The 23,876-nt window shown below is 41.5% G+C and overlaps 4 protein-coding genes across 4 annotated transcripts; 2 read left to right on the top strand and 2 right to left on the bottom strand.

Annotated features, from left to right (window-relative positions):
* Nucleotides 1-106: 106 nt before the first annotated feature.
* On the bottom strand, nt 107-4,329 carry LOC108106909 (tubulin glycylase 3A). Its single transcript, XM_017214160.2, has 4 exons — nt 2,949-4,329; nt 1,753-1,820; nt 1,240-1,684; nt 107-1,182 (listed from the first exon to the last, which is right to left on the bottom strand). The coding sequence occupies exons 1-4, from the start codon at nt 4,327-4,329 to the stop codon at nt 107-109; spliced, it is 2,970 nt and encodes a 989-aa protein (XP_017069649.2).
* A 3,885-nt stretch (nt 4,330-8,214) lies between these two features.
* On the top strand, nt 8,215-23,532 carry LOC108107152 (serine/threonine-protein kinase meng-po). Its single transcript, XM_017214561.2, has 2 exons — nt 8,215-8,311; nt 21,256-23,532. Exons 1-2 carry the CDS (start codon nt 8,299-8,301, stop codon nt 22,611-22,613), a joined length of 1,371 nt encoding a protein of 456 aa, XP_017070050.1. The 5' UTR covers nt 8,215-8,298; the 3' UTR covers nt 22,614-23,532.
* On the top strand, nt 10,288-11,011 carry LOC108107154 (E3 ubiquitin-protein ligase KCMF1-like). Its single transcript, XM_017214563.2, has 2 exons — nt 10,288-10,428; nt 10,484-11,011. Exons 1-2 carry the CDS (start codon nt 10,415-10,417, stop codon nt 10,845-10,847), a joined length of 378 nt encoding a protein of 125 aa, XP_017070052.1. The 5' UTR covers nt 10,288-10,414; the 3' UTR covers nt 10,848-11,011.
* Nucleotides 11,008-11,992, bottom strand: LOC108107153. Its single transcript, XM_017214562.2, is given in 3 exon segments — nt 11,008-11,124; nt 11,126-11,468; nt 11,576-11,992. Coding segments are annotated over 3 exon segments (771 nt in total). The 5' UTR covers nt 11,938-11,992; the 3' UTR covers nt 11,008-11,058.
* Nucleotides 23,533-23,876: the final 344 nt, after the last annotated feature.

The following is a 23,876-nucleotide window of genomic DNA, read 5'->3' as shown; positions in this document are numbered from 1 at the left end:
AAACGAAGTCCCTCCAAGGTCAGGTAATTGGTATTTATTTATATTATTTCATGGAAAGGCAAGAGGCTTAGTTTTTAGTGACCAATCAAAAGCAATATCTAATGTCTTAGCCTACCGGAAGTGCTGGCGTGGGCACCGTTAGCGTGGAACTGTTCAGCTTGTTGGCCAATGCGGTTCGCGGACTCATCATCTGAGCCTGGGAGAGCTGAAGTTCGCTGGTAGCCTGCTTTAAAGCCGCCACTATGGGCTCTCCTCGATGCAATGCCTGCACGGATATACTAACAGGTAGCCGTGGTCCATTTGACTTCCGTCCAAATGTTTTGCCAATGCACCCAATAGTGCTGTCGATCTCGGATTTGGTGCGACTAATGCGGCGCGTGGGCAAAGTGGGAGCAGGCAAGGGCACTCCTTTGGATCGGGATGCAGAGTTGGAGGAGCTGACCGTTGTGGCTGCAATGTTGCGCAGACTTCGCCATTTACGCTCGCTAATCACCGGAGCAGTGGACACAAAAGCCGCTTCCTGCCGCGCATCATGCAGAGGCTCATTTCCGGTGGCAGAATAGTTTTTAATCAGGATCTTGAACTTTTTCTCTGAACTCTCCACTGGATTCGTGGAACTAAGACGGGGTCCACAGCTACGCTGCCGCTTGGGTGGTAATGCGGTGCTAGGGATGGGTTCACCCGGAAGAGAACCTGCCGTATTGCGTTTGTGGGAGGCACTGAGGAGCTGGGTGATGGAGCGGCCGGCCTTATTGAGGATAAAGGGACTCGGTGATCCCGTTGGAGGAGCCGTGAGGACAGCAGCCACTGAAGGCGACTTTTGTAGCTGCTGACTGCATAGGCTGCTTCGGCTGCTGCTCAGGGGCTCTACCATGTACTTCTCCATATACTCGGTGGCATTAAAGGTGGGCATGGCGCGGTGGATACGAGAAATACTCGTCGCCGGATGAATGATGGCCGAACGCTGGCGGTAAACGCTGCTGGTGGCCAGCGAGCGCTCCTTTCTCTGCTGGTAGTAGTAGTGACCATGGCCACTTCCATGGTTCACCTTTTGCAGTACCTGCTTGCCTTTTACGAAAAGGTTAAGGCCCATGTAAGCGGGAGTGGGTGGCACCACCTGGCGGTATGCCAGCTCAAAGTTGCCCATGTCCGCCTTAGGATCTGTGCGGCGATCAATAACAACTGCAAAGGGTTGACATGTTTAATATGATTTAACTTTATCCCCTTCCTTGGACTCACCCTTGACGACATCCTCCAAGCATTGCGGGCACATACGTGCTGTCACACTGGTGGTAGCTCCCAAGTCCGGACTGGAGTTGATCTCTATCAGCCAGGGGTAGAAGTTCTCGCAGATCATAAAGTCGGCACCAAAGAGTTCGAAGGTGTTTGGCCGTCTGTCCATGTTCTCCTGGGATGCAAGCATGCAGCCCACGATGGCCTTCCGCATTCCAGGGAAGATCCGCTCCAGCCACATGTTGTACTTGCCAATTTGGCGTAGATAAGCCTGGAAAGAGTAGCAGTCCCACATGTTCTCACTTGGCAGTCGCTTGTCCCGCTTCCCGTTGGTGTACTTCTTCTGAATGGCGTAGTTGGTTAGGTGCACAGATTCGTGGTGGTTGCTCAGGCTGTACTCCTGCGAGCTGAAGCGCAGGTAGCTCTCCCGGTAGAACCATACCACCAGGGGCTGGGGAGTGAGGGAATAGAACGGATTATGATTGGCTACTTGCAGCTGATGGAAGGTAGCTGATTTACCTGGGTGTTGGTTATGAGAAACCACTGTCGTATATCGAATTTGGTTTGGAACAGGATCAATGGCCGTTCTGGAAATACAAAATAAATAAATCAACGAAATACAATGACTTTTCTTTGTCGATGTATTAATCGTATTTAAATAAATTTGGTAATTAAACCATTTCTGTATTGACAATCTTAACTTCCTACAAACAGTAGTAATAAGAATATTGTTATATTAATGCAATATCCAACAAAGTAAACAGGAAATAAAAGCATACATATTTAAGACAAGTCAAGTAAAGTAACAATAGGAGTGATTCCTTCCACTTTCTCCACATGCATTTCTTTGCAATTCCATTTCTATATTGACTATCTTAATTCCCAACAAACAACAAACAAAAGGCATTTACGGTTGGATTAAAAATCAATTCTTGGGCAAACCTGTTGCAATTCACGAGGCAGACAGACGCCGTAAAGCAAATTGTGATTGCTGCCAGGAAAGGAGCACGACAACGACAGCGGCAAAAGCAATGATTGCGTTTTTAGGCCAAATATTTATGCATTTATGTAGGCCTGGGAGCCAAACGGCTCTTACAGGATATACGAGTGTAAGTATGTATATTGTATGTAGGAACCTATGTGGGTGCGTGTGGATACCCCAACATTCTGACATTCTGGGCCTGCCCTGAAAATGGGGCCCACACAAAGCAAAGAACAGCAGCTCGAACAACAACTTTGGCACCGTCCTGATTTACGACCTAGTTTCCGTGTGTTTGTTTATATCGTTTACTCGAAGGACTTGAAATGTTTTAGGTCTGCACTTAAGATGCTTTAGTCACTATCGATTGGTAAATGTAAATTTCGGATCTAGTTGAGCATACAGTTTTGCAAAAGAAAGTTTTAGTTCAGAAATAAGTTTAGGACTTAAAAATGTTTTGGCATTTGATATACATTTTACATAACTATAAGAATGTTTCATAGAATGGATACTAGACCTTACTTGAAACATAAAAATAACACACGGAATTATATTTCTTTATCTTTCTTGAAACTATAAGTGAATACCATTTTTTTTGGATTTTCCAATTATCGCTTATATAGGGGACCCATTTTCTGACACATAACTACTTTTCTTTGCCAACCACCTACAAATTTCAGATCCTCGAGGAGGAAAACTATACTCACTAGTTTCGAGCTCCTTTAGATTTACATACCTATATACTTCTGCACCACATAGCGGCTCTTGGAGGCAATCGACGGGTTAACTACGCCCAGTATTTTCTTGAGGTTATCCATGAGGATGATACCCCTACCGCGACACTTATTGGCTGGCTTGACTATCCACAGATTTTGATAACCATCCAGGCTGTATTGCGGCCAATGGATCTTCATCTTGTCCACCAGCGATAGGCAGCTCTTGACCATCGGATCCAGCCGCTGGCCACCATCGTGCTGAATCCGCCCGTCTTCGTTAACCAGCTGCTGGTGCTGGAAGAGAAAGGCGTCCCAGTCGTGCTCCCATATCTTGGGCGGATCCTCAAAGTCAATGTCGTTGTGCTGGCAGCTGTCAAGGAACTCCACCAGGCGCTTGTAAGCAAAATCTATCGAGGAGTAGGGGATTTTGCCACTGCAAGAGAAGACTGCCTCGGAGCCCTGCTTGTGGTACTTGCAGAGCATGGCTCTCAGAAAAGCCACACAAGCGGTCAGCTTGAAGTTCTCGATGAACTCGCCCAGTTCCTCCGGACTCCAGACGTTGTAGCACCTCGGGAAGTACATCTCGGCGGTACCTTCCTCGAAGAACCAGTGGAAGTCTCGCAGCTGACTACATAAGCCCTCCTTCGAGGTGAACGGTGCCCGATGGAATTTGTTTATGGTCATGCCGGGGTTCTTGGCCTGGTCGATGTAGTCGCACTTCTCTTTCCGGTTCGTCCAGAGAAAGTCCACAGGCATATGTTCCAGGAATCGGGACATGATGTTCCTTTCGCACTTCTGCACATATTGCCGCCGTGTTTCCCCTGCCTTCCTCTTGGGCAGTCGCTGGGTGAGATCCTCGTAGGTCATCTGTCCCGCCGGCATCACTTTTCGGTGCACGTCCAACTTTTCCACCCAGCCCCTCGTCAGGAGAGCGTTTCTCACAGAGTTAAAGCAACCGCGGATGGTAAAGATCTTATTCTGCTTGGCGGCCTCCTGGGCCTTCCGCCTCAGTTCGTTCATCCTCTCGGTGGTAATCCAAGTGCGTCTAGCCACGTAGTTGGTGGGTGCACCCAAAGGGCATGATTTGGTTGGGGGCGGAGCCTTTGCAGGCTGGTTCTCCTTGTTACTCGTGTCGGGAAGGGTGATGGATGAATCCTTCGTCGTGGTTGGTAGTCCCACCTTTGCAGGGCTCTCACTTTGGGCTGGCGTTAGCTGGATTATGGGGACCGTCAATGGTGGCACCACCCTGTTGGCCGGCGTGGGCGGTGGTGCAGCCGGTGGGGTAATTGGCTTCTTGGCCAATGTTGCACTGGCGCACTTCTGGGGCTGAACCCCATCCCTGTCCCTATTCGCATCCTGATCTCTGCTGCGATGCGGTTCACTGCTCGGACGCGTCTGCATGGCGGAAGCCTCGCCAGCCGACTAAATTCCAGCACTTGGCACTCGGACTGGGCCACTGGGTGAGTGGGTTGTTAATTCGCGGAGCTCCCTGGCAACCATTGAGCCAGAAAAAAGTTCACAAGTTCACTTCGGCAACGACTCTATTAATAGGTACATGCTCAACTTGGTTGCTTCCTGGGCTTAGCCTTTGCCTTTGTCCGGGATTCCACACTCGGTAAGACACTCAAAGCCATGTTCCGGTCTTTGCATTCGAGAAGTTCCATGAACTTAATTTAAGGAGTGTTTTTGGTAGTTTTGAAAAATTAAAGAAGAATTTAAATTATATTAAACGCTCTTTTCCATATTACATTGTTGAAGGCTTCTCTAAGAATTTTCAAATGTTTAAATTATTTAATAAAATGTTATAATATTATATTTGCAGCAGGTGGTCACACTAACATATCTATACACACTTATGCAGTTGTAAGCAATGTATTTCTCTCCCTTACTTTTGCATAAAGTTCATGCAAGCGAACACTATGTGTGTCCTGTTCGCACGATCAGCAAATGTCACCAATTCATGAAGAAATTAGCTTAAGATAGAAAAAGATAAAGGAAGAACAGTTCATAAAGACGCCTGCATATTGTGTACACATATGTATGTACATATGTATGTTCACACATGCATATATGAAATTTGAATATTATAATATCATACTTTTTGGCGACTCTTATCAAAAACATTTGGGTTCCAATTGCCTCATCAATAAAATTATTCTTATTAAATGTATTTATTTCAGTAACGCCTTTATTTTAAAAATATGTTTCATATTTTTTGATTTGTTAAATTAGAAAATAGAAATTGAAAATCAGAACTGACTCCACACATACCATTGCATACCATATTCGTGTTGTAGTTTTGGAGCATAGCTTTTGCACTTTTTACGTTGGGTTAGGTCGAATGGGAATGGGGGTTTGTGCTGGTTACCTGGCAATGTTGGGTGACATAAAAATGACCTTCAGAAATATGATTTTCAAACGCACCTTTAATGTGTGATAATATAACGCTTGAAAAATGCATCTAGGTTAGATGTTGTGATAAAACAAAGTAAATAAATTTACCTGAAGTATTTTTATGTATAATATCCAATTTAAGCTTTAAGTATAATGTTGACTATTTTATATTATTTTAAGGAATATTTTTGTTTATTCAATAGTATTAATTATTATTATTTCTTTGAAAGTGTGCGACCAATCCCATACCTTTCCCGTCGTTTTCAGGCCCTAAACGAAACATATGCTCCTCGGCACCGAATAATCCTCGTCATGTGAATGATGTTTTTGCACGATACCTGTTTGTTTTCTCCGGTTCCACGGAGCAGTGGGTGTCGTCGTCATCGCCGTTGTTTGGTGTTGGTGTCATCGCCGGCGTTGTCGTCACTGGGAAGAGCGTTGCCTACGTCAGGGCGAGTGGAACCTAGGGCCGAAAGAGTCGTTGTGGATGTGTATGTGAATGGGCAAGAAGAGGAGGTGGGTTGGACTGCTTGATGGATGTACTGCTGCTTGTCTGCGCAATTTTCGCAATGGCGAGGAAAAGGGAAACTTTTCAATTATTTGTAAAATAATCAAGTTAACTGCCACCACAATCAGAGCGGGGACTGAGCGATTATTGGGTTATGTTGGGGTTACCCGGAGGCCTTACGTCAGAGCCATGTGGTTGGGTCGGAGTCAGTTTCCTCCTCCCCCTCTGTATCTTAAAGGGTATCTGGTTCAAGGACAATTCAGCCGCAAAACTTGATTCGTAGCGGTTTTGGCACGGGTTTTTGACAGAGTTGCGGCAAAGTTGTTGTCAGTGGGACGCCCAGGACACGGCAACACCTTCGACAGGAGTCGGATGGATACCAGCCTACGGTGTCCTTGCGTGCCGACCAAGTTAAGAGACCGCCTCTCCTTTGTCTACTTTATTTGCATCGCATTAAAAATTTGCCTGGTATTTAGCCTCTCGTGGCTGGTTCGCTTGCCAAGACAGTTGTTCTTGCAACTGGGGCGGTAATTAATTTTAGCCGGGGCGGGGTGATATCCGGAACGGGTTATGGCCTGGTAATTTGAGGTAATGCGCCAGATTAAGTTTATTTACTTTGGAGGAGGACCCGCTTAAGAATTCCAGCAGATTTGGGTCAGGGAGTTTGACAAGACGAAATGATAGGCTTAAAGTTATTTATTTGTAAACTTTAAATAACAATGGTTGGCATAAATAGTAGAAGAAATGAGAGATCATATCGGATTCTGTTTGATTTAATCATTTTTAATAAATAATCAAGAACTTCTTGCAATGAGAATGGTAACACCTTGTTAGCTTATTTATTGGAAAACCTTTCTATAAAAATGTACTGCATTCTAGACTTTATAATAACTCTTTTTCGTTTCTAATGCAATACTTAAAATAAAGTGGTGGTTTAAAGTGCTTAAATATGTGTTATTAACTTCAACGCTGATTAAATGATCTCTTGTATTGATTTATATCTCTTAAGTGACTATAATTACAACTGAGATGAAATTAGAAATAGTAATTTAGGCCCTTGCTATGTTTTTAAAGTTTATTTATAACTATTTAGAGGATATTTTATATGTGGAAAACAATGTAATACGTATTAGGTCTTGTCGATCTATACTGTATTAGACATTTTGACTCTTAGGTTTAGTAAATAAGACATTAAAGTTATAAGGGCTTATAAGGGAGACTGTATGTAAATATCGGCTAAGTAAGGCACGACTTAAGCTTCCTCCTTTCCTTTATACAACATCATGTTTAAAGCAGAAACCATCTCAATGCAGCCCTTCAGAATATTTAAAATTGGAAGATAACACATAAGTGCAACCTTAAATTATTTCTTAAAACTCCCCGAATCCGGTCCTGGGCATCATAAAAAACTTTCGCCAGGATGCGTTGAACTCAAGGCAAACTCATTCAGTGGCCTCCGTGAACGAAGACTACTACGGCCAGCAACAAATATGAAAGCTTTTCCCCGCCGGCCAAAGAAGCTTTTCTCCAACATGGAAATTGGTGGCAGAGAATCAGAGACAAAGCGTCAAAGAAAGAGAACAAAATTAAAAATATTTAAGAGAGAAATAAAAAAGGCAATATTTGAAATATTTTAAGTAATTTTAAATATATTTAAGGTAACATAAAACATTTAATATAGAACTTGAAATAGAACTTTCTAATTTTGATATAAAAATCATATTTTTATTTCAAAAGTTATTTTTTTGATATTAATGTCCTGTCTTAAATTTAGCTGGAAAGGTTCGAATATTTATTCAAAATAAAATAAATGGTTTTCAAAGTACAACACATTTTTGAAAAGTGTTCCTCAAGAGCTTAAAAGCTAAAGTTGCCGACGAACGCCTTCGGTTGTCCATGCAAATATAAAAACCGAACCGTCTGGGAAATGGGAAATCATTCATAACGGAAAACTCCTGACGTGTAGACGTGAAAGTGCCGCGATTTCTGCGTTGATTTCTGTCGCGTCTTTCGCTGCTTGTGTTTTGTGTATTTTTATTGTTGCCATTATTCTTTGCGACTATACTGCCCGCTACTTAGTATCTGTTCGCGAAAAATAAAGAAAACTGAGGCGAATCGAGAAAAATAAACAAGTCAACTAAAATATCCCATTCATCTTGTTCTGCCAACTTATTTCTAATTGTGAAGCAACCTTGAATTTCCACCTTACGCTGGAAATTGCGAAACAAAAACAAAATTACAAAGCGATATTGTTTACCCAAAAACTAGTCAATTATCAGCGAATTTTGCCATTTGCAATGTGACTTTATAAGTGTGATCGCAGCTTTTTTGACGTTTCATTTGGCCAAGAAGACACGACTGGAATCGGTGATTATCGGTATATTCGATATACCGACACTTTAAAAGTACAAAAGAGGATTACGGATCGTTGTTTTGGATAACTGATCAACAAGAACAAATTGCTAAAAATGGGCACTATCGGTGAGTAAAAGTAAATTAAGGACAGCTATATGCTGATATTAATGCTGTTCTGTCAACTTTAGATCGTTTTTAGAAAAGCAGAATTAGAAGATTTATGTTTAAAATAATATTTTCCCACTGATCTTTATTTATTTCTGGTTTTAGTTGAAATTTCTTTGTTTTTTTTTATTCTAACTTTTGAAAAACGACATATTTTTTAAATGTGTTTTTAAATCGAACAAAAACTTTATCATTTATTAAGCTTTTCAATTTATGGTTTGTATGATATAAATTTGATCAAATGGACAAATCTAACCAAAATAATATATCTATGTTAATTATTTTTTTTGTTAGTCGAAAACATTTTAAGTTAGTTGTTACTTTTAACTTGAACCTTTGCTAAATCAATCTCCCAAGTCTTCTTGAGGCTGAGGCAGTTGCTCATCTGAGTACCATAATTGCCAATGGTTAGTTAACAAACAGTTGCACAATTTTGTTCTTTGATTGTCATCCAATCCGATTATGCTTTGTTTGCCCAGGCCAACTCCACACGAGCCGGGCTCAGCTGTGATTCAACCTATATTTATGTAAATAATCCTTCTGAAAGACCTCACACAACACTGCCGAGATTCTTTTCAATCGAACAGGATGTGGGAGTCAGTCCCCTTGTCGACGCCCCACACATTTCCATTTTGTCCTGCTGTTTTTCTGTGTTGGTTGCTTTTCAATTATCCTGGCTAAAAATAAATCGAGTAGCAACAGACCAAAGAGAGCAATCAACCCACATGGAATACCACTTGGATCTGCTTTCAACACCAGCCCAAAAATATAAAAAAAAAGGAGGAGAGCCAGCGACAAATGACAACGACGTCATTATCATAAACATGGTCTGCCCGGCCTGCCCGCTGAAATGCTATGAATTTTGTTTATCCAAAATGTATAAAATAAATTAGATGGCTGGGGATAGACCCTAAACTCATAATCGAATGACGCACGAGATTTTGATTTTCAACGCTCATAATAATATGTATGTATGTACATGTGTATGTGGGTGTTGTAGCCGGTCATTAGCCAGGTGGCTTTGGCTTTTGAGCGGTATCCTTGAGGCCGGCAATCCGTAGTTCACAATCCAGTGTCCTTTCGGGTGCGCCCACAAATGCGCTCTGATTGCCATCTCCCACCATCTCGGTGGGGCAGAGTGCCGGGCCCTTCTGCCTCAATGGGTTCATTGTGATGAGCCCCACACGACAGTTGCATACTCAAGTGCCACCTGCGGCCAGGACTTGCCTTTTTGAATGCCATCCTCGGGATGTGACTTGTGCCTGAGCGAATCGCATTAAACACGCTTCAGCACATGATGGGGCATGCTGCTCGGCACTGAAACATCCTCGAAGGACATTTCTTGCTGGCTTTGCTAAAAGTTCAGGGGTGAATAAAACCATAGATAACAGATATGACCCTGTGTCTTCATGGTAATGCAACATTATGCCCGGCACGAAAATGTAACGATTGAACAAAGGTCATTTGTAAAATATCTTCTTGCCCTTGGGCTTTTTCAATTTCAGATTGGTTTGAGTCTCTTGACTAAGCCACTTATTTTTCATTTTCATAGTTTTATATTCTTGGTAATACTTTTTGTTTTCAACTTAATGAATATCATTCCCTCAGCTCGTCTAAGTTTTGAGTATTTTTGGTATTTTATAACTTACAAAGAGATCTGGCCACATACTAAGCTTAAACGAAAGAGCTATTTGTAAATAAAGAGTTATCGATAGGTCAACTCTTAAGTCCGATTTGTCATGCTTCTTTTTGCAAAAAGTTAAGTTTCTCGGGATTTCAATACGAAAAAGCTAAAACGAAAGACTCTACAAACTGGGCTAATTTATAGTGTTGTTAAACCGATATGTCACAAGGACTTCTAAAGCTGGCATATCGATATTGAAAAAAGTTAGCACCAATACATCATTGAAATGACTTTCTTCCAATGACAAGCACTTCCTAAAACGTCTGGAAAACACCTGCCTTTCTAGCAAATACTGTCTTCATTTTTTTTTAACATTTTCTACCTTTTGTACTCCGCGTGGCTTTGACGATACTTAACTTTTTTTGTGAATATACAGCAAAATGCAAAGCGATAAGTAAGTGCTCCTCCAAAAACGAAGTTCAAAATCAAGCTAATTAGATTCCATGCAGAGACGAATCCAACCGCCACATGGGCATCACCTGCTGTGGCTGCCAACGTAACAATTTTCCGGGTCGCCGGTTCCACTGCCTGTCCTGTTTGGATGAGTTCAACCTGTGCAACGGCTGCTATGCCCTCGACGTGACCACCGAGGCACACAAGTTTGACCACGCGATGCGCTGCATCCTCACTCCAGCCAGCATGGCTCTGTTCTACACGGAAGCGGAGGTGCAGTCCGGAAAATATCCGACGCTTATTCGCTGTCCCTACTGCAAGATAAACAATTTCAACTTGGAGGAATTCGAGCAGCACTTGGAGGAGCTGCACCCTAGCGCAGATCCCCAGTTGTTGTCCTGCTACAAGCTAAATGCTTAGGGGACCCAAAATAGCTTTCTCAGAAGTCAATTGCCGAGAATAATGGCTCCTTTTAGGGCTTCTGTTTATTGGTAATAGAACCCCACAAATGTTAATGGGACGTTCGTTAATATTGATTACTTGTATAAGCAGCCGTGGCACTCCAATAAATATACATAGGTTTTATATTAGACGGCTTCCATTTATTGTCTCACTAAATGTTTTGACTTAATTAAGCGCGACTGACGTACTTTAAATTTACTAGGTTTTTGTGGGAACACTTTAGCTTCAGAATAGGGGCAAGTTTGAATAGGTTTTAGGCACTTGCAGTAGACGAAGTGACCCTTCAGATACTCGTCGAACTCTTCCATCAGGGATTCGTTTTGGAGCAACTCGCGGTAGTCCTCGACACTCTCCAGATTCACCGGATCCAGCTGGTGCATGTAGCACTTCAGTTTCAGGACCGTTGCGTACAAATAGTTGAATATATCGACGGCCATAATCTTGTGGTACTTGATGCTCCTATGAAGGCTATCGCCCATGATGAACGGGGTCTCCTGGGTCTTGTCCAGTTGATCGTAGGCAGCATAGAACTTTTTGCAAGTCTGATTTATTTCCATCAAGGAATTCTTCAAGGTATTGCTAAGAGAATGATATTATTATAATGTCTGATTTGCTCAAAGAATAGATTTAACATTCTTTAAACTAATTATTATTATTAAGATATTCTGACAGTCTAGGCTACTTACTTGGAGGCTCGCACTACCTCTAGTTTCTCCTCGTACTCATTGATAATCGCCTCCTCTGTGGATAAGGTATAAACCTCGGGATACCGACAGCTCTGTTCAGAACTGATCAGGATCAGATAGCGCTGGGTCAGCAGCCAGATCCGTTCGATGAGTGTCCTCTGGGCAATCATTTCGCACTGATACCGATCATAGTATTCCCCATATTGTTTCTCTAGACTCACAAGGAGTCCCAAAACCTCCGCCTCCAGCTCGTAGTGCTTCTTGAGCTGTTGCGTCAGATGGGGCTCCTCATGTTCCATTTTGCAAAGAAATCTGTTGGCTTCTGATTTGGGTTCCAACAACGGTTGAACTTTGTTTTCCATTTTGTTTATAGACTACGTGTGTGTGTGTATGTTGAATGTGTTCAAACTGCCTGAATGTCTGTGGATATCTCATAGAGCTGCCATCAAGGCAGACTAGATGTGTTAGTCCCTATGGGGTCTACTGGCCGGCTGATTTCGGCCATCAATTTTGATGCTCATCTCTTTCGTCAGTGGCCAATTAGATCTTTAAGGTTGAACTAATTTGTTTGGCATCGATTTGGCGTTCTCTAAGAATCGATGAAAAATCTCCTCTAATTAAGATCAGATGAAGACCAATGTCTACTTATGGAGAATTAATATTTCACTGAGATCAATTTAAAATATATTTGTCTGCCAAAAACATGTACGTAAAAAAAAGTCGGCTTCCCAATTGATGAATAACATGTGATAGCGAAATAAAAATAAACAAAATATATAATTCTTAGGGCGGCTAGGAGAAGCGATTAAAATCAGTGAAGCGGCGAGAGAAATTCTTTGATTGATTCGAATTTTGAGCATTTTTGGCTTTCGGATTGCATTGAAACGGAAATTAAATTAGCCAAATATTGCAATGCCGATGATTTTTCCAAGAGCCACCTAAAGTATCTTTGTGTGCACACAAGAAAATCCGTTGATATGTACGAGAATTTCTTTTTAAATGCGTAATTTTGTTGTTTTTTGTTTTTCTGTTTTGTTGGGCAATGAAGCGTCGACGCGGCATCATTAATGAAGTGCGAAGCCAATTGCCGCCTTCAACAATTTTAGATACAGGCAGTGAATGTGGTTACTCAGGCTGGCCCAAAGAATATTTAATATTGTATCTGTAGCAATATGGAAGGAAATTTGAACTCGAGCAAGTCAAACATTGGGCATTGCTCATCCCCAAAAGATTTTTCAATATCACTCAAATAAACAAAATTAAACATGTGAACGCAGAGTGCGCGAAGTGTTCGCATTTTTAATGCGCCCTAATTGGAAAAATGTGTTGAAAATATTGACGGCTGTCAAATGTAAATGGTAAGGTGAAAAGTAAAAGTCTGAAAATACATTTTGATGGAATGTAATACCTTAGAGAATAATTAAACATCGCCAATTGAGGAATTCATATTTTTTGGCCAACACATGGCTCTAATCCGCTGTCCGCAGTTAAAAAACCCGTAAAAGTCCAACAATCCTGATGCATTAAATTTTGTATTTTCGATACGAGTTGTTAAAAGATATAGCGAAAGATTTTTTTTAAAGAAATATCCACATTTTTGCACATCACGGCTGAACATTGTTTACGATTTCGGACTTTTAATTGCCAAAGCGGCACACGCTTCGTATGCGCGATGTCTTCTTTGGTGTAATGTGTTTCGGCTATTTTGGACCTGACAAGTGCTTCTAGTGTGCCCTCAAGATGTGTTTTCTCAACACCAATAGCCTAATGTGCAATTAATTATCGCGGGAAATTACAAATGCTTTTTAATTGTGTTCACATTAAGAGCAGAAGGTGCATTGAACCTTTCGAGAACAGAAATCTTACATTTTATCATTATGAGATGCTGAATTCGAAAGTGTAAGATATATTTTTGCTTATAAACATCATAGAAATACCTTTATTTAGGGTTAAAGAAATAAATACGATGTTGGAAATATCTCAATATGCCTAGCTAAATATATAATGGACATTAATTCTTATGTTTAATATATCTTTAGATAATAATTATTCTATTTATATTAGAATTTCTTATTAAAAATATATATATTTTCACAATGCACTTAAGTGGAATGGCCCCAGTGGCTTGGTTTGCTTTATTTCATTCCCATTTGATCTTCCACTGTCCGCATCTTTCGCTTTCTACGCGTTGAGCCGCCGGACAAGGTCGTGCCGTCTGCTGTCGGCGTGAGAAATATTATGGCTAACCAAAAGATACAAAATATACATATATGTGTAGGCATTCCCAATCCCCGCCGAAGATACATCTCCATCCATCTGCGAGAAAGGCGGACTGCACAGGTTTTCTCGACCAACTGTTTCTGTGCTCCGTGCGTTTGTGACGCGCTTTTTGCCATTGACACGCAATAAAAATATGTACTTAAAAACTGTAAGAACTCGTAATGAGCGCAATGAAGATTTGATAAGTTTATAGTACCTCTGATTGTTGTCTGGTGCAAGGCAATACTAATTGCAGGGAATACCTGACCTGAGGTGGAGATGGCCACTGATGGCGGCCACATCTTTTGCAAGAAAGGTCTGGCCAACGGTTTGCGATGATCTAAAATCTGTTCAGTTTGCCAGGAAAACGCAACCAGCCTTATTCGTATTTATATAAACTTAATTGAAAAGGAACTTTACATTATAAAGGCAGCTCAACATTAGATATTTATGCGAATAAAATAAGTCACGTTTTCCCTGCAAAATGGGGAAATTTTTTAACGACTCAAAGCATCAGTCAGTCCTTTCTTACAGAAGGCACGGCAGCCCACGGTGGCCACCTCTGCCTTAGGATATTCCACTCAAACAGGGCACGTGTAGATCCCATTGTTTCCATTGGACAGTTGCTGGACGACGGGTTGCTCCTCATCAGGCATTGTCAAGTCGATGATCCCTTCAGGTTTCCATTCCGTAGACCGACCTACGTTGTCCCTCTATTTTGAATAGCTTCCAGCTTAAGAGACTACACCTGGACGCAGACATTTAAGGACTGTTTTGTAGAGTAAATTATGAGAGACAAATGAATGTCAAATTGAAGTAAAACTCACAGGTAACTTAAAATAAGGGACTGCAAAACAAGGAATCATACAACAAATGTCTTAATAAAAAGAAAGTTACTAGAGAAAGCGCTTTACTGTTTAATATAAAACCTTTTACTATCATATCTTAGTTTTAATAACTTTATTAATACACTTAAAACTTACTTCATGGAATTAAAACTACCATCAAAAGCAGAGGATAAGAAGAGCATTCATATATGGCATTGGAATATTTTTTAAAGAGAAAGGCTTAGTGAAATGCGTGGGAACCACTGTGAACGCTTTCTCCTCTCATCCTCTGTATTCCTGACGAACGAAGAAAGCATTTTTATTTTCATTTGTGAAAATATACGGACGGATATACGTGTGTAGTATTTAATAAATTATTAATTTTGCTACGCTTTAGCCGCTCAAACATCACATGAATCGTCTATTTGGTCGGGCCAATAAATGTCTCTTATATAAATGGAAAATATTTTACGCAGATTGGGCTCTATCTGTGTGGGTAATCGAATGTGGTCTAACATTTTGATTGAACCTCCATATTATTTCCCTAATTAATGTGTCTTTTTAAAGAACATTATTCGATCATGTCTTATTTTGGAACTCGAACGATGTGAGAGCTTATCGAATGCAATCCTCTGGTTATTGATTTTATAATCACTTTAAAGAAGTCAGTTTCCACCAGTTTTCGGATATAGTCTAGACGCGGTGTTTATGTTTATACTAGATACACGTGATGATGTTTTTGCCATTGAGCTTTCCCTGGAAATGTTTTTGTTTTTGTCTCGTCTAGAAAATGTTTTTCCCCCGTTTTTCTTACTTCTTTGGGTGATTTTCGTTTAATTTTATTAAGAACAAAAAACAATTTGAGTGCATGGCATGACATTTTGTTTGTTTACCGAGTGTCTGAGTGCATTCAATTTTGGTTGAAAAATTGCAATGAAAAGTGTGACCACTGTTGTTATAAATTTAACATTTCGAGTCCATGAAAATCCATTGAGTGCCAGCAGCTGTATCTAATCAGTTGAGTTTTTCATAAATTTCAATGCTCTGAAAGTTTTCTAACGCCAGGCCATACATTAATCAATCCCAAATAGGTCAATTTGGAATCCCGCCTATCATTCGAAGAAGGCGACCTGCTGAATTGGAAATTTATTGCCCAATCTTTAGGATAAACAAATCAAATAGCAGACAATTAATCAGCGAACAATTTCCATTCCTAATATCCGCTTCCTGAGAACAAGGAAAACTCTTCTAATACCAATATTTCACTCATCGCAACTTTAAGTTGACGTCAGGTCCTGTTGGCCTAGAGAATTTCCCCACTCAGCTGGCTATGCAAATATTATTATTAGCATTACTTACAATTATTTACGAGCGTTTTGAGTGTTCCGCGAACACATATTACAGACCCACGACCACATGAGAGATATTAAACAGCCATTGTTTAACCCCTAGCCTCCTCCGCAGAATACTTTCGAAACATATTTATTTTCTTTAGTTTTTAAACTGTTTCTCTTTGGCCACCAACCGCCCAATGGCCCACATCGGTTTAAGCTGTATAGCTTACCTTCGGAAGGGGCAAACTTTTAAGATATTATTTATAGGGTCTGCCCAATTGCACATTATTCATTTTTCAACATTCTTCCAAGATTTCTCCGAATCAACCGGGGGCTTGATAAATGATCTTACGCAGGCACTTGCCTTGACCTTACCTTGAAAACTGTCAGCTACATGATTTTTTTACACGACGTGCTCAGTTTTTTCTGGCCATTGGTTTTCATTCATTTTGGTTTGCGCGTAATTACAGATTTGTTCGCCTCACAGGAGCCTATTTATAGGCATTTATTTTCCACGAATATATATACTTACAGATATAATGTGAAATAAAGGCGAGCAAATTAAATAAATCGTAAAGGCGGAACTATTAAAATAAATTATGGAAACTTTGCCGTGGGCGGTGACTTTCGCCACTCACTGTTCAGCCAGAAATGCTCTTTGGCCACAGCTAGCCAGCCGCCTGTCAAGCGCCACTCAGAATGAAGGTGCCTTGGAGAAGGTGCCGGCTTTTGTCAGCCTTTCATCCTGACCTGGCAACCTTTTTTCGGCATCATCAGTTACCACTTGCCACTTGCCACTTGCCACTTGCCACTTACCACCTGCCGCTCGTGCTGGTCATGTGCGCAAATTTCCAAGAGCAGCTGCCTCGGGCTGGTAGTCTTCTAGAGTGCTGCCATATATCAATATCTCGAGGACTGGGGAGGGGCGGAAACACGCCTACTTTTCTAAAAATACACTCCGTGGCCGAAAAGGAAAGGGGAAAGCAATAGCAAATTGAACAGATTTAAACGTGTTTTATAAATACTCGTACAAGAAAATATACAAAATTCGCATCATTCGTATCAAAAGTCATTCGTTCTCTAAGACGTAGGATCCATCCAGACATATAAAAAAGATCTCTTAGTATTATTTATTTAATTTTGGTTTTCGTTGTTTTGCTGTGCACATTAAAAACCTATATATATTTTATTTTATTTCTTTTTTGTTTATTTTGGTTTTTGTTGCCTCTGCTCTGGTTTTGTGGGCGCAGCGGAAATTTTCTTTCAAGTCGTTAATTTTTATTGAATTGTTGTATAATATAATATGTTATATTCTGCTTACGAAAACTTGTTCAACAGGGAGTGAGCAAGTGTTGGACAAGCCTTAAAATAAATATTTGGAAAAACACCTCTTACGTTCCCCGCCGATTCGCGAGTGATAAGATTATTCATTAACATAGTAAAAAATGGTTTCCTTTTACGCTAATTTATAACTTAAATCCTTTTCATATTCATATCTCATTTAATTGCTTCTACTTCTCGGATATAAGCAAGGGTAACATTAATCTTAAACATTAAAATCTCTATGAAAATCAATAGAAGTATTGGCTCTCTTCTTGCGTTTGAAAAAATCCACAAAATTACATTTTGTATATTGTAATAGAACTTTCTTGACCCAATTTCTTGCGTTTGTGTAAACAGTCATTAGGTATACAAAAAAGTGCCGAACACCGAGAGAGATATGAAGAAATTGAATTTTCCTGGGAAATGGAAGCACGGCAACAGATTGTCGTAGGTCCCCCCAACCCTATGAACACAGCACGTAAAAGCCATTCCGACTTTTTCAAGTTGGCGTAGGTCCTGGAAATCAACTTAAGTTTTCCACCCACATCAAAGAGGGGGCACTGATTGGGCAATCAGTTTGGATCAATTGTTTAAAATACTCGATTAGGAGGGGCTGGTGAGCGTAAAAGAGGGGGATTGGCCGGTCGATGGTCTCTGGTCTCTGGTCTCAGTCCCTAGACTCTGGTCTCTCGTCTCCAGACTGCCGGTGCCGATGCCCTGCCCTACCCCAGGCTGCCCGGGCAATTCATCATGGCTGGCTGGCTGGATGGCGCTGGTCTAAAAGTGTTTGCATTTATTTTGTAATAATAGGAAACTTACAATCCAATGGAGACCCAGAGGCAGCCTCGTTGGCCTGTGAGTGGGGCTATATCTGTGCCTGTATGTGGCACGCCGACCGACAACGACTTGCCGATTGACGTCAGCAATGCCCCCAAAGTCGCGCACAGTGTCGGGCGGGTTGCCAAGCAGGCGGGAGAACCGGGACACAAATCGCTGTTGGACTGACTGGCGGAGGAGGAGACCGTGGTGGACGGGGCGCACGGGTGCGAGTATGGCAGCCGAAACGGCATTTTGTCAGTCACTCATACGAGAGTTGGATGCTGCCTGCTGGCGAATCTCTTCTGCGCGGTGGCCAAGGCGAGCATATCGATTCTCTGGAAGCCCTCGAGTGCTCCTTAAAAGCTTTGGAGGCGGGAATATCATTAAAAAATAAATATTCAAAGAAAGATGTTTCTTAAGAAAATCAATACAATTACCATTTCTTTTGAATCTATTCTGTCAAAGCCTTACGATATGGATTTATCAGAATGGAAGTCAACTTTTAAGAAGCTTAAAGTTGGAGTTTTCATCTTGTAGAGTTATTTAAGAACGTCTAAACTTCTTATAAACCTATGTTTATGCCTTTGAAGGTATTCTAAACATATTTAAGTTTTTATTGGATATAAATTAATGATTTACAATAAGTTAATACAAACTTTAATATTTGAAATGTACACCCTTGGAGTGCATCTGCTGTTCGACTATCGTGATGACCAAAAATATTCTTCTATCGCCAAAAAAATGTTTTTCCTTTGGCAGGTCGAGTCTCCTGGCGGCTTTGTTGCAATTGCATTTCACATTTCACATTTCACTTGGGCCGACCGGTCCACAGGGGTGTTTGTTTATTTTGAGCCACTGTTTACACGACTCCCCTTGGCTGAGGCCGCGAAGGCAGATGATTTTCACGGATATTCTGACTTCCATGTTATATATTTAGCCCGACGAGATGCATCTTTGAGAATGCCTGCTGACCCTTTTTTGGCTCATTTGTTTGGTCTGCTATTTTTGGCAAGCCAAGTGTTTCGACCGCAATTGAGAATATCAAGATGAAATGGCCATATCATTTGAATTGAGTGTGCCAGGATGTGTGAGGAGGGGGAGGGGCATTCTAATGAGAAAAAAGTGAAAGTTTGATTTATGGCCACACGCAAGTCGCTGGGGCTCTTGAACGTCTGCTTGATAGTTTCCAACGATTTATAATTAGTTTCCCCTTAACTTGTAGCTGGCCAACAAGTTTGTGTTGTTTAGGGATCTGTCTCTGCGGTTGGGCACTACCCACCTCTGGCCACAAGCCAATCACTTCTGGAACGGAAATAGAAATTGCCTGGGAAAGAAACTGAAAAGAACCGCCTAAAACTTTGACTTGTGGCTGCCAAATTTACTCTTCAAACTGATGGCACTTTTTTCCGGGGGTTAATGGGCTCAACGAAGAGTCATGTTTGCTTTTTATATTAGTCAGTGCTTCCAGAAGTTATGCTATGGAATAAAAAACCATGATGGATATATGAACCTAAGCTAAAAAGTATGATAAAACATATAAATAAACGAAAGTTCAAAGACTAGTCTCAACGAGCAGACAGACAGGCGTGGATAGTAGTGGATCAAGAATATAGAAGAATAAGTACTTAAGTACATAAATTTTAAAAGTTACTCCACATATTAAACAGCACTTTTTGTTTTTGATAATCACATATTCTTAATTTACTGTATTCAAACCCCTTAAAATATATCTTAAAAATACGATTAACCAAGCCATAACCATAAGTTTAGGACTTATTAATTATCGCTAAACTGCTTACATATGCGGAGAACGTATTTGTCACGTTTCTGTCCCACATAGATTTGCGAAATTAAGCAGATCATTTAATATCGTATATCAACAAAATTTTACAAGCTGTCCCGTAACCATTTATATTTTATGCCCATGGCATCCTCCACCTTGAGAAGCGTTCGTAAAGATTTCGACCAAAAATGCATTTCTCGCATGCCAGAGCTTTAAGTATTTTCCTTTTGAGTCTGCTAGTAATTTGTCTTAAGAGGAAATATTTTTGAATAGATGTAATTACCAATTCACCAGTCCGCCGTCCTCCCAGTGACACCGAATGAAATACGAGCAAGAGGCCAGATTTTGATCGTTGAGTTTAGATGAAAATTTAGTGTCAAAAACGATTCGCGAGAAAATTGTGAGAATCACATCACGCCCTATAAATGTTTTGCTTGAATATGATTTGGCTCGCCTGGTGTGATTTTCCAGCTAACGCATTCTATAGATGCCTGTCTCGCTGTGTCCCATTCGGCTGCAAATCAAATGATTTTCCGCGATTTCCCTGGCTATAAATGCCATCAGCGAACGGAGGTAGGAGTGCTGGGGCTGGCACTACGCAGATTGCGGATTCCAAAAATCGGAGCAATCGTCAGTCAGTGACTAACTGCTGACGTCTTTGCTGCGCGGCCCCTATATAACTCATAGTGAAGACAGCCCGGCCCACCCCGCCGATCTACGCAAATTCTGCACTAACTTTGTCACAGACAATTTGGCGACAACATCGTCTTTTTCACTGGCTTGGGCGTGGGCGTGGGTGATTCCTCCTCCTTCTCCTTCCACAACCCCTTCGATATGGGAGGGCTGTAAAACGCTTTTCTATGTTCTGCTGGTGGATAAATTAATAATTCGCATTGTGGAACAACAAATGGACACATAAAAGCAACCGAAGCAGCACATCAAACGCTGGCCATAAATCATAACGAACAAAACAACCAAAAATAAATCCAATTAAAGAAGCTCAAAGTGACACTAGATGGTGGGTTCTACGTGGTTTCTGGTTGTGGTGTTTGAGGTGTGAACAGGTGGAAGAGGTGTTGCCATGGGCAGGGTCAATGCTAATAATATTTTCATATGCAGCTGAAATCGATTTTTCTTTTTTCGTCTCCATAACCTTGAGGTTTGTTTACTTTCTTAGTTACTTTACCAAAAAGGTCAAAGGGAATTTTATCTCAGAATAGTCAAAATCTGTTCAAGGGTTATGATAGTGGCTTAAGTATCTTTAGTATTACACTAAGCTTAATCTTGATTTTTTAAATCTAAAATCTAACTTTTATTATTTATTTGATCTTTCAGAGAAACGCTCATTCTCCTTCCGGCTGCGCCGCTCCTTCGGCGACGGCGGCAGCACAAACAGCCGCAACAGCAACAACAACAGCAGCACCTGCACCAACCACAACAACCAAAAGCGCTGCAGCACTCCGTTGACGCCGACCAGCACCAGCACCGGGCGACTGGAGGTGCCGGGAGCGGCCTCCGTCAGCCGTCGGAGCAGCATCTACAAGAAGCCAGACAAGAACGATGGCGGTCAGATCCACCTCATTCCGGACGTGGAACTCCCTTTGATGACCTTTGCTGATCAGTACAATATCGAGAAGACACTGGCCGAGGGATGCTTCGCCAAGATCCTGCTGTGCAGGCACAGACCGACCAGCACTTTGGTGGTCCTGAAGGCGGTGCATGCCGAGTTGACCACGATCAAGGAGTTCCAGAAGGAGTTCCACTACAACTACGAGCTGTCGCACCACCACCACATCCTAAGCGCCTATGCGGTGGCTTTCCAGACAATGGACTACTACGTGTTCGCTATGGAGCACGCTCCCTACGGAGATCTGGCCTCGAACATCGGACCCAATGGTCTGCACGAGAACGCCTGCAAGTTGATCTCCGAGCAGCTCAGCTCTGCCCTCGGATTCATGCACTCCAAGAGCCTGGTGCATCGTGATCTGAAGATCGAGAACATTCTGGTATTCACGCCGGACTTCACGCGTGTGAAGCTGTGCGACTTCGGAGCCACCACGAAGAAGGGTTTGCTGGTGCACAAGGTGAAGCACACGTGGACCAGCTGTGTGCCGCCGGAGCAGCTGGAACTGATCAAGAACGAACGGTTCCAGTGCCTCCCCGTCAGCGATTCCTGGCAGTTTGGCATCCTGCTGTACAACATCCTCACCGGTAATCCACCCTGGCAATCCGCGGACTGGGTGAAGGATCAGTCGTATGCGAACTTCATGAAATACGAACAGCGTAAGACGACCAAAGTGCCGGACAACTTTAGGCGCTTCTCGCCACGTCTTATGCGCTGTTTCCGAAAGTATCTGAGCCACGATCCCGAGGACCGCTGCAAGATCACTGAGGTGGCCAAGTACATGAAAGACCGCTGGGTGGAGTGCCGCATCTCCACCTCTAAGTCGGCCACGCTCATCTCGCCCACCAACCACGACCAGGACTCCTGCATCTACCTCAACCAGCGGGAGGGTCGTCTATCCGGGGATGAGAACAAGCTGCGCTTTAAGCGGATGATGTCCACCTATGGTCTGGACATCCCCATCGATCAGGCGATGGTGCGACGGCGGGTCTGGGACTGGCTTTCCACTTGCGATGCCAACTTTGATCCGGACGTGGAGAGTCTGCATGCTCTGGATCTAATGCAGTAGAGTATGATGGTTCTATTCCTTGAAGTTCTTCAAGAGGTTTGAATAACAAATCAAAATGAAAGAATAATGGACCTTATAGATACACCTCCGGAATTTTCGAAAGATTTTTGAAAACTTAACCCGTAGGATTTATACGGTTCAAAGTTAATAGAGATAAAATCAATGTGTATATAGACCGATATCGCTCAATAGGAGAGCGGAACAGGGTTGAATATCAACATCCCAAACGGAAACTGTTAGAATTTGTGGATCTATAAGATCGTTTTTGTAGAGCAGAGAAGCCACCCCTCGATGGGTTTTTCTGTTGTTCTGCGAGTGCAAAATCCCAGAACTGAAATTAATATAATTTTATATAGATGCAATTTGGTATAGCTAAGTAGTAAGAATTTGTAGGATAATGAAACCCAGTTTGAGAAAAAACAACACGTCTACGGATAACTTTCCAGTAGTGTTACCTTTCTAGTCTTCCGCTACGATGATTTTCTATATACTATATACTCTCTATATATTATATTATATATGTACTTAGTCTTAGGGTTATCTTTATGAGTGTACTATAATGTGTGATTTACGCGTTACTTACTTTATGTGTACGGGTTACAAACTAATGCAATTATCTAGACCTAGACTTTAAAGAGATTTAAGGAGTGCTCCTGATGCATTCACGACCAATTATTAGACGACTAAGGTTTGTTTTATATTTATAATAGACTATATAAATATATATATATGTATTTATGTACCTACCCCTACTATGACCCATTGATGTGTAGATGCCATTTGTGAGTATCAAAAGATTTGTAAATACTATTTAATTGCAAACGACTTTTAAAGTATATTTATGGTATATGTTAATACCCTGTGTGTACACCTACGAAATGCTAAAAATATAGAACCGACAACTGAGTTTATTTAAAAACGAATTGTTTTAATATTATATAACTGGCGATATCCAGTTTGGCTTCCACATGTTCATTAAAGATTTTGGCAACCGAAATCCTCTAAACAAATCGTCCGATAATACCATCGGGGGAATAAGATTTCTAGAGAAGCCACCTACAACTAATCGTAAATATTTATTATTTGAATTTAAATCATTTATTGTTGTTTATCCATCCTGCTGATGGCTTTCCACGCAGACCGATCAACTGTTTGGCTAATTACCTTGTGAAGGTCGCCTGGCCAGCCAGGTGATTTTCTTCGGATGCTTCGACATTGAATGTCACGGTTCCCATCGGGGCCAAATGGAGGAGAAGCCGGTGG

Source organism: Drosophila eugracilis, unplaced genomic scaffold (genome assembly GCF_018153835.1).
Source record: "Drosophila eugracilis isolate 14026-0451.02 unplaced genomic scaffold, ASM1815383v1 contig_764, whole genome shotgun sequence".
In the NCBI taxonomy this organism is placed as follows: Eukaryota; Metazoa; Arthropoda; class Insecta; order Diptera; family Drosophilidae; genus Drosophila; species Drosophila eugracilis.
The sequence above is the reverse complement of the archived record's forward strand: the minus strand, read 5'-3'. Positions and strand labels throughout refer to the sequence as shown.

Coding starts and splice junctions, on each gene's coding strand:
- LOC108106909 (XM_017214160.2), bottom strand. CDS start 4,329: ATGCAGACGCGTCCGAGCAGTGAACCGCATCGCAGCAGAGATCAGGAT. Junction 1,821..2,948: donor TGTGGTGCAGAAGTATATAG/GTATGTAAATCT, acceptor TTGTATTTCCAG/AACGGCCATTGATCCTGTTC. Junction 1,183..1,239: donor CTTGGAGGATGTCGTCAAGG/GTGAGTCCAAGG, acceptor AACCCTTTGCAG/TTGTTATTGATCGCCGCACA.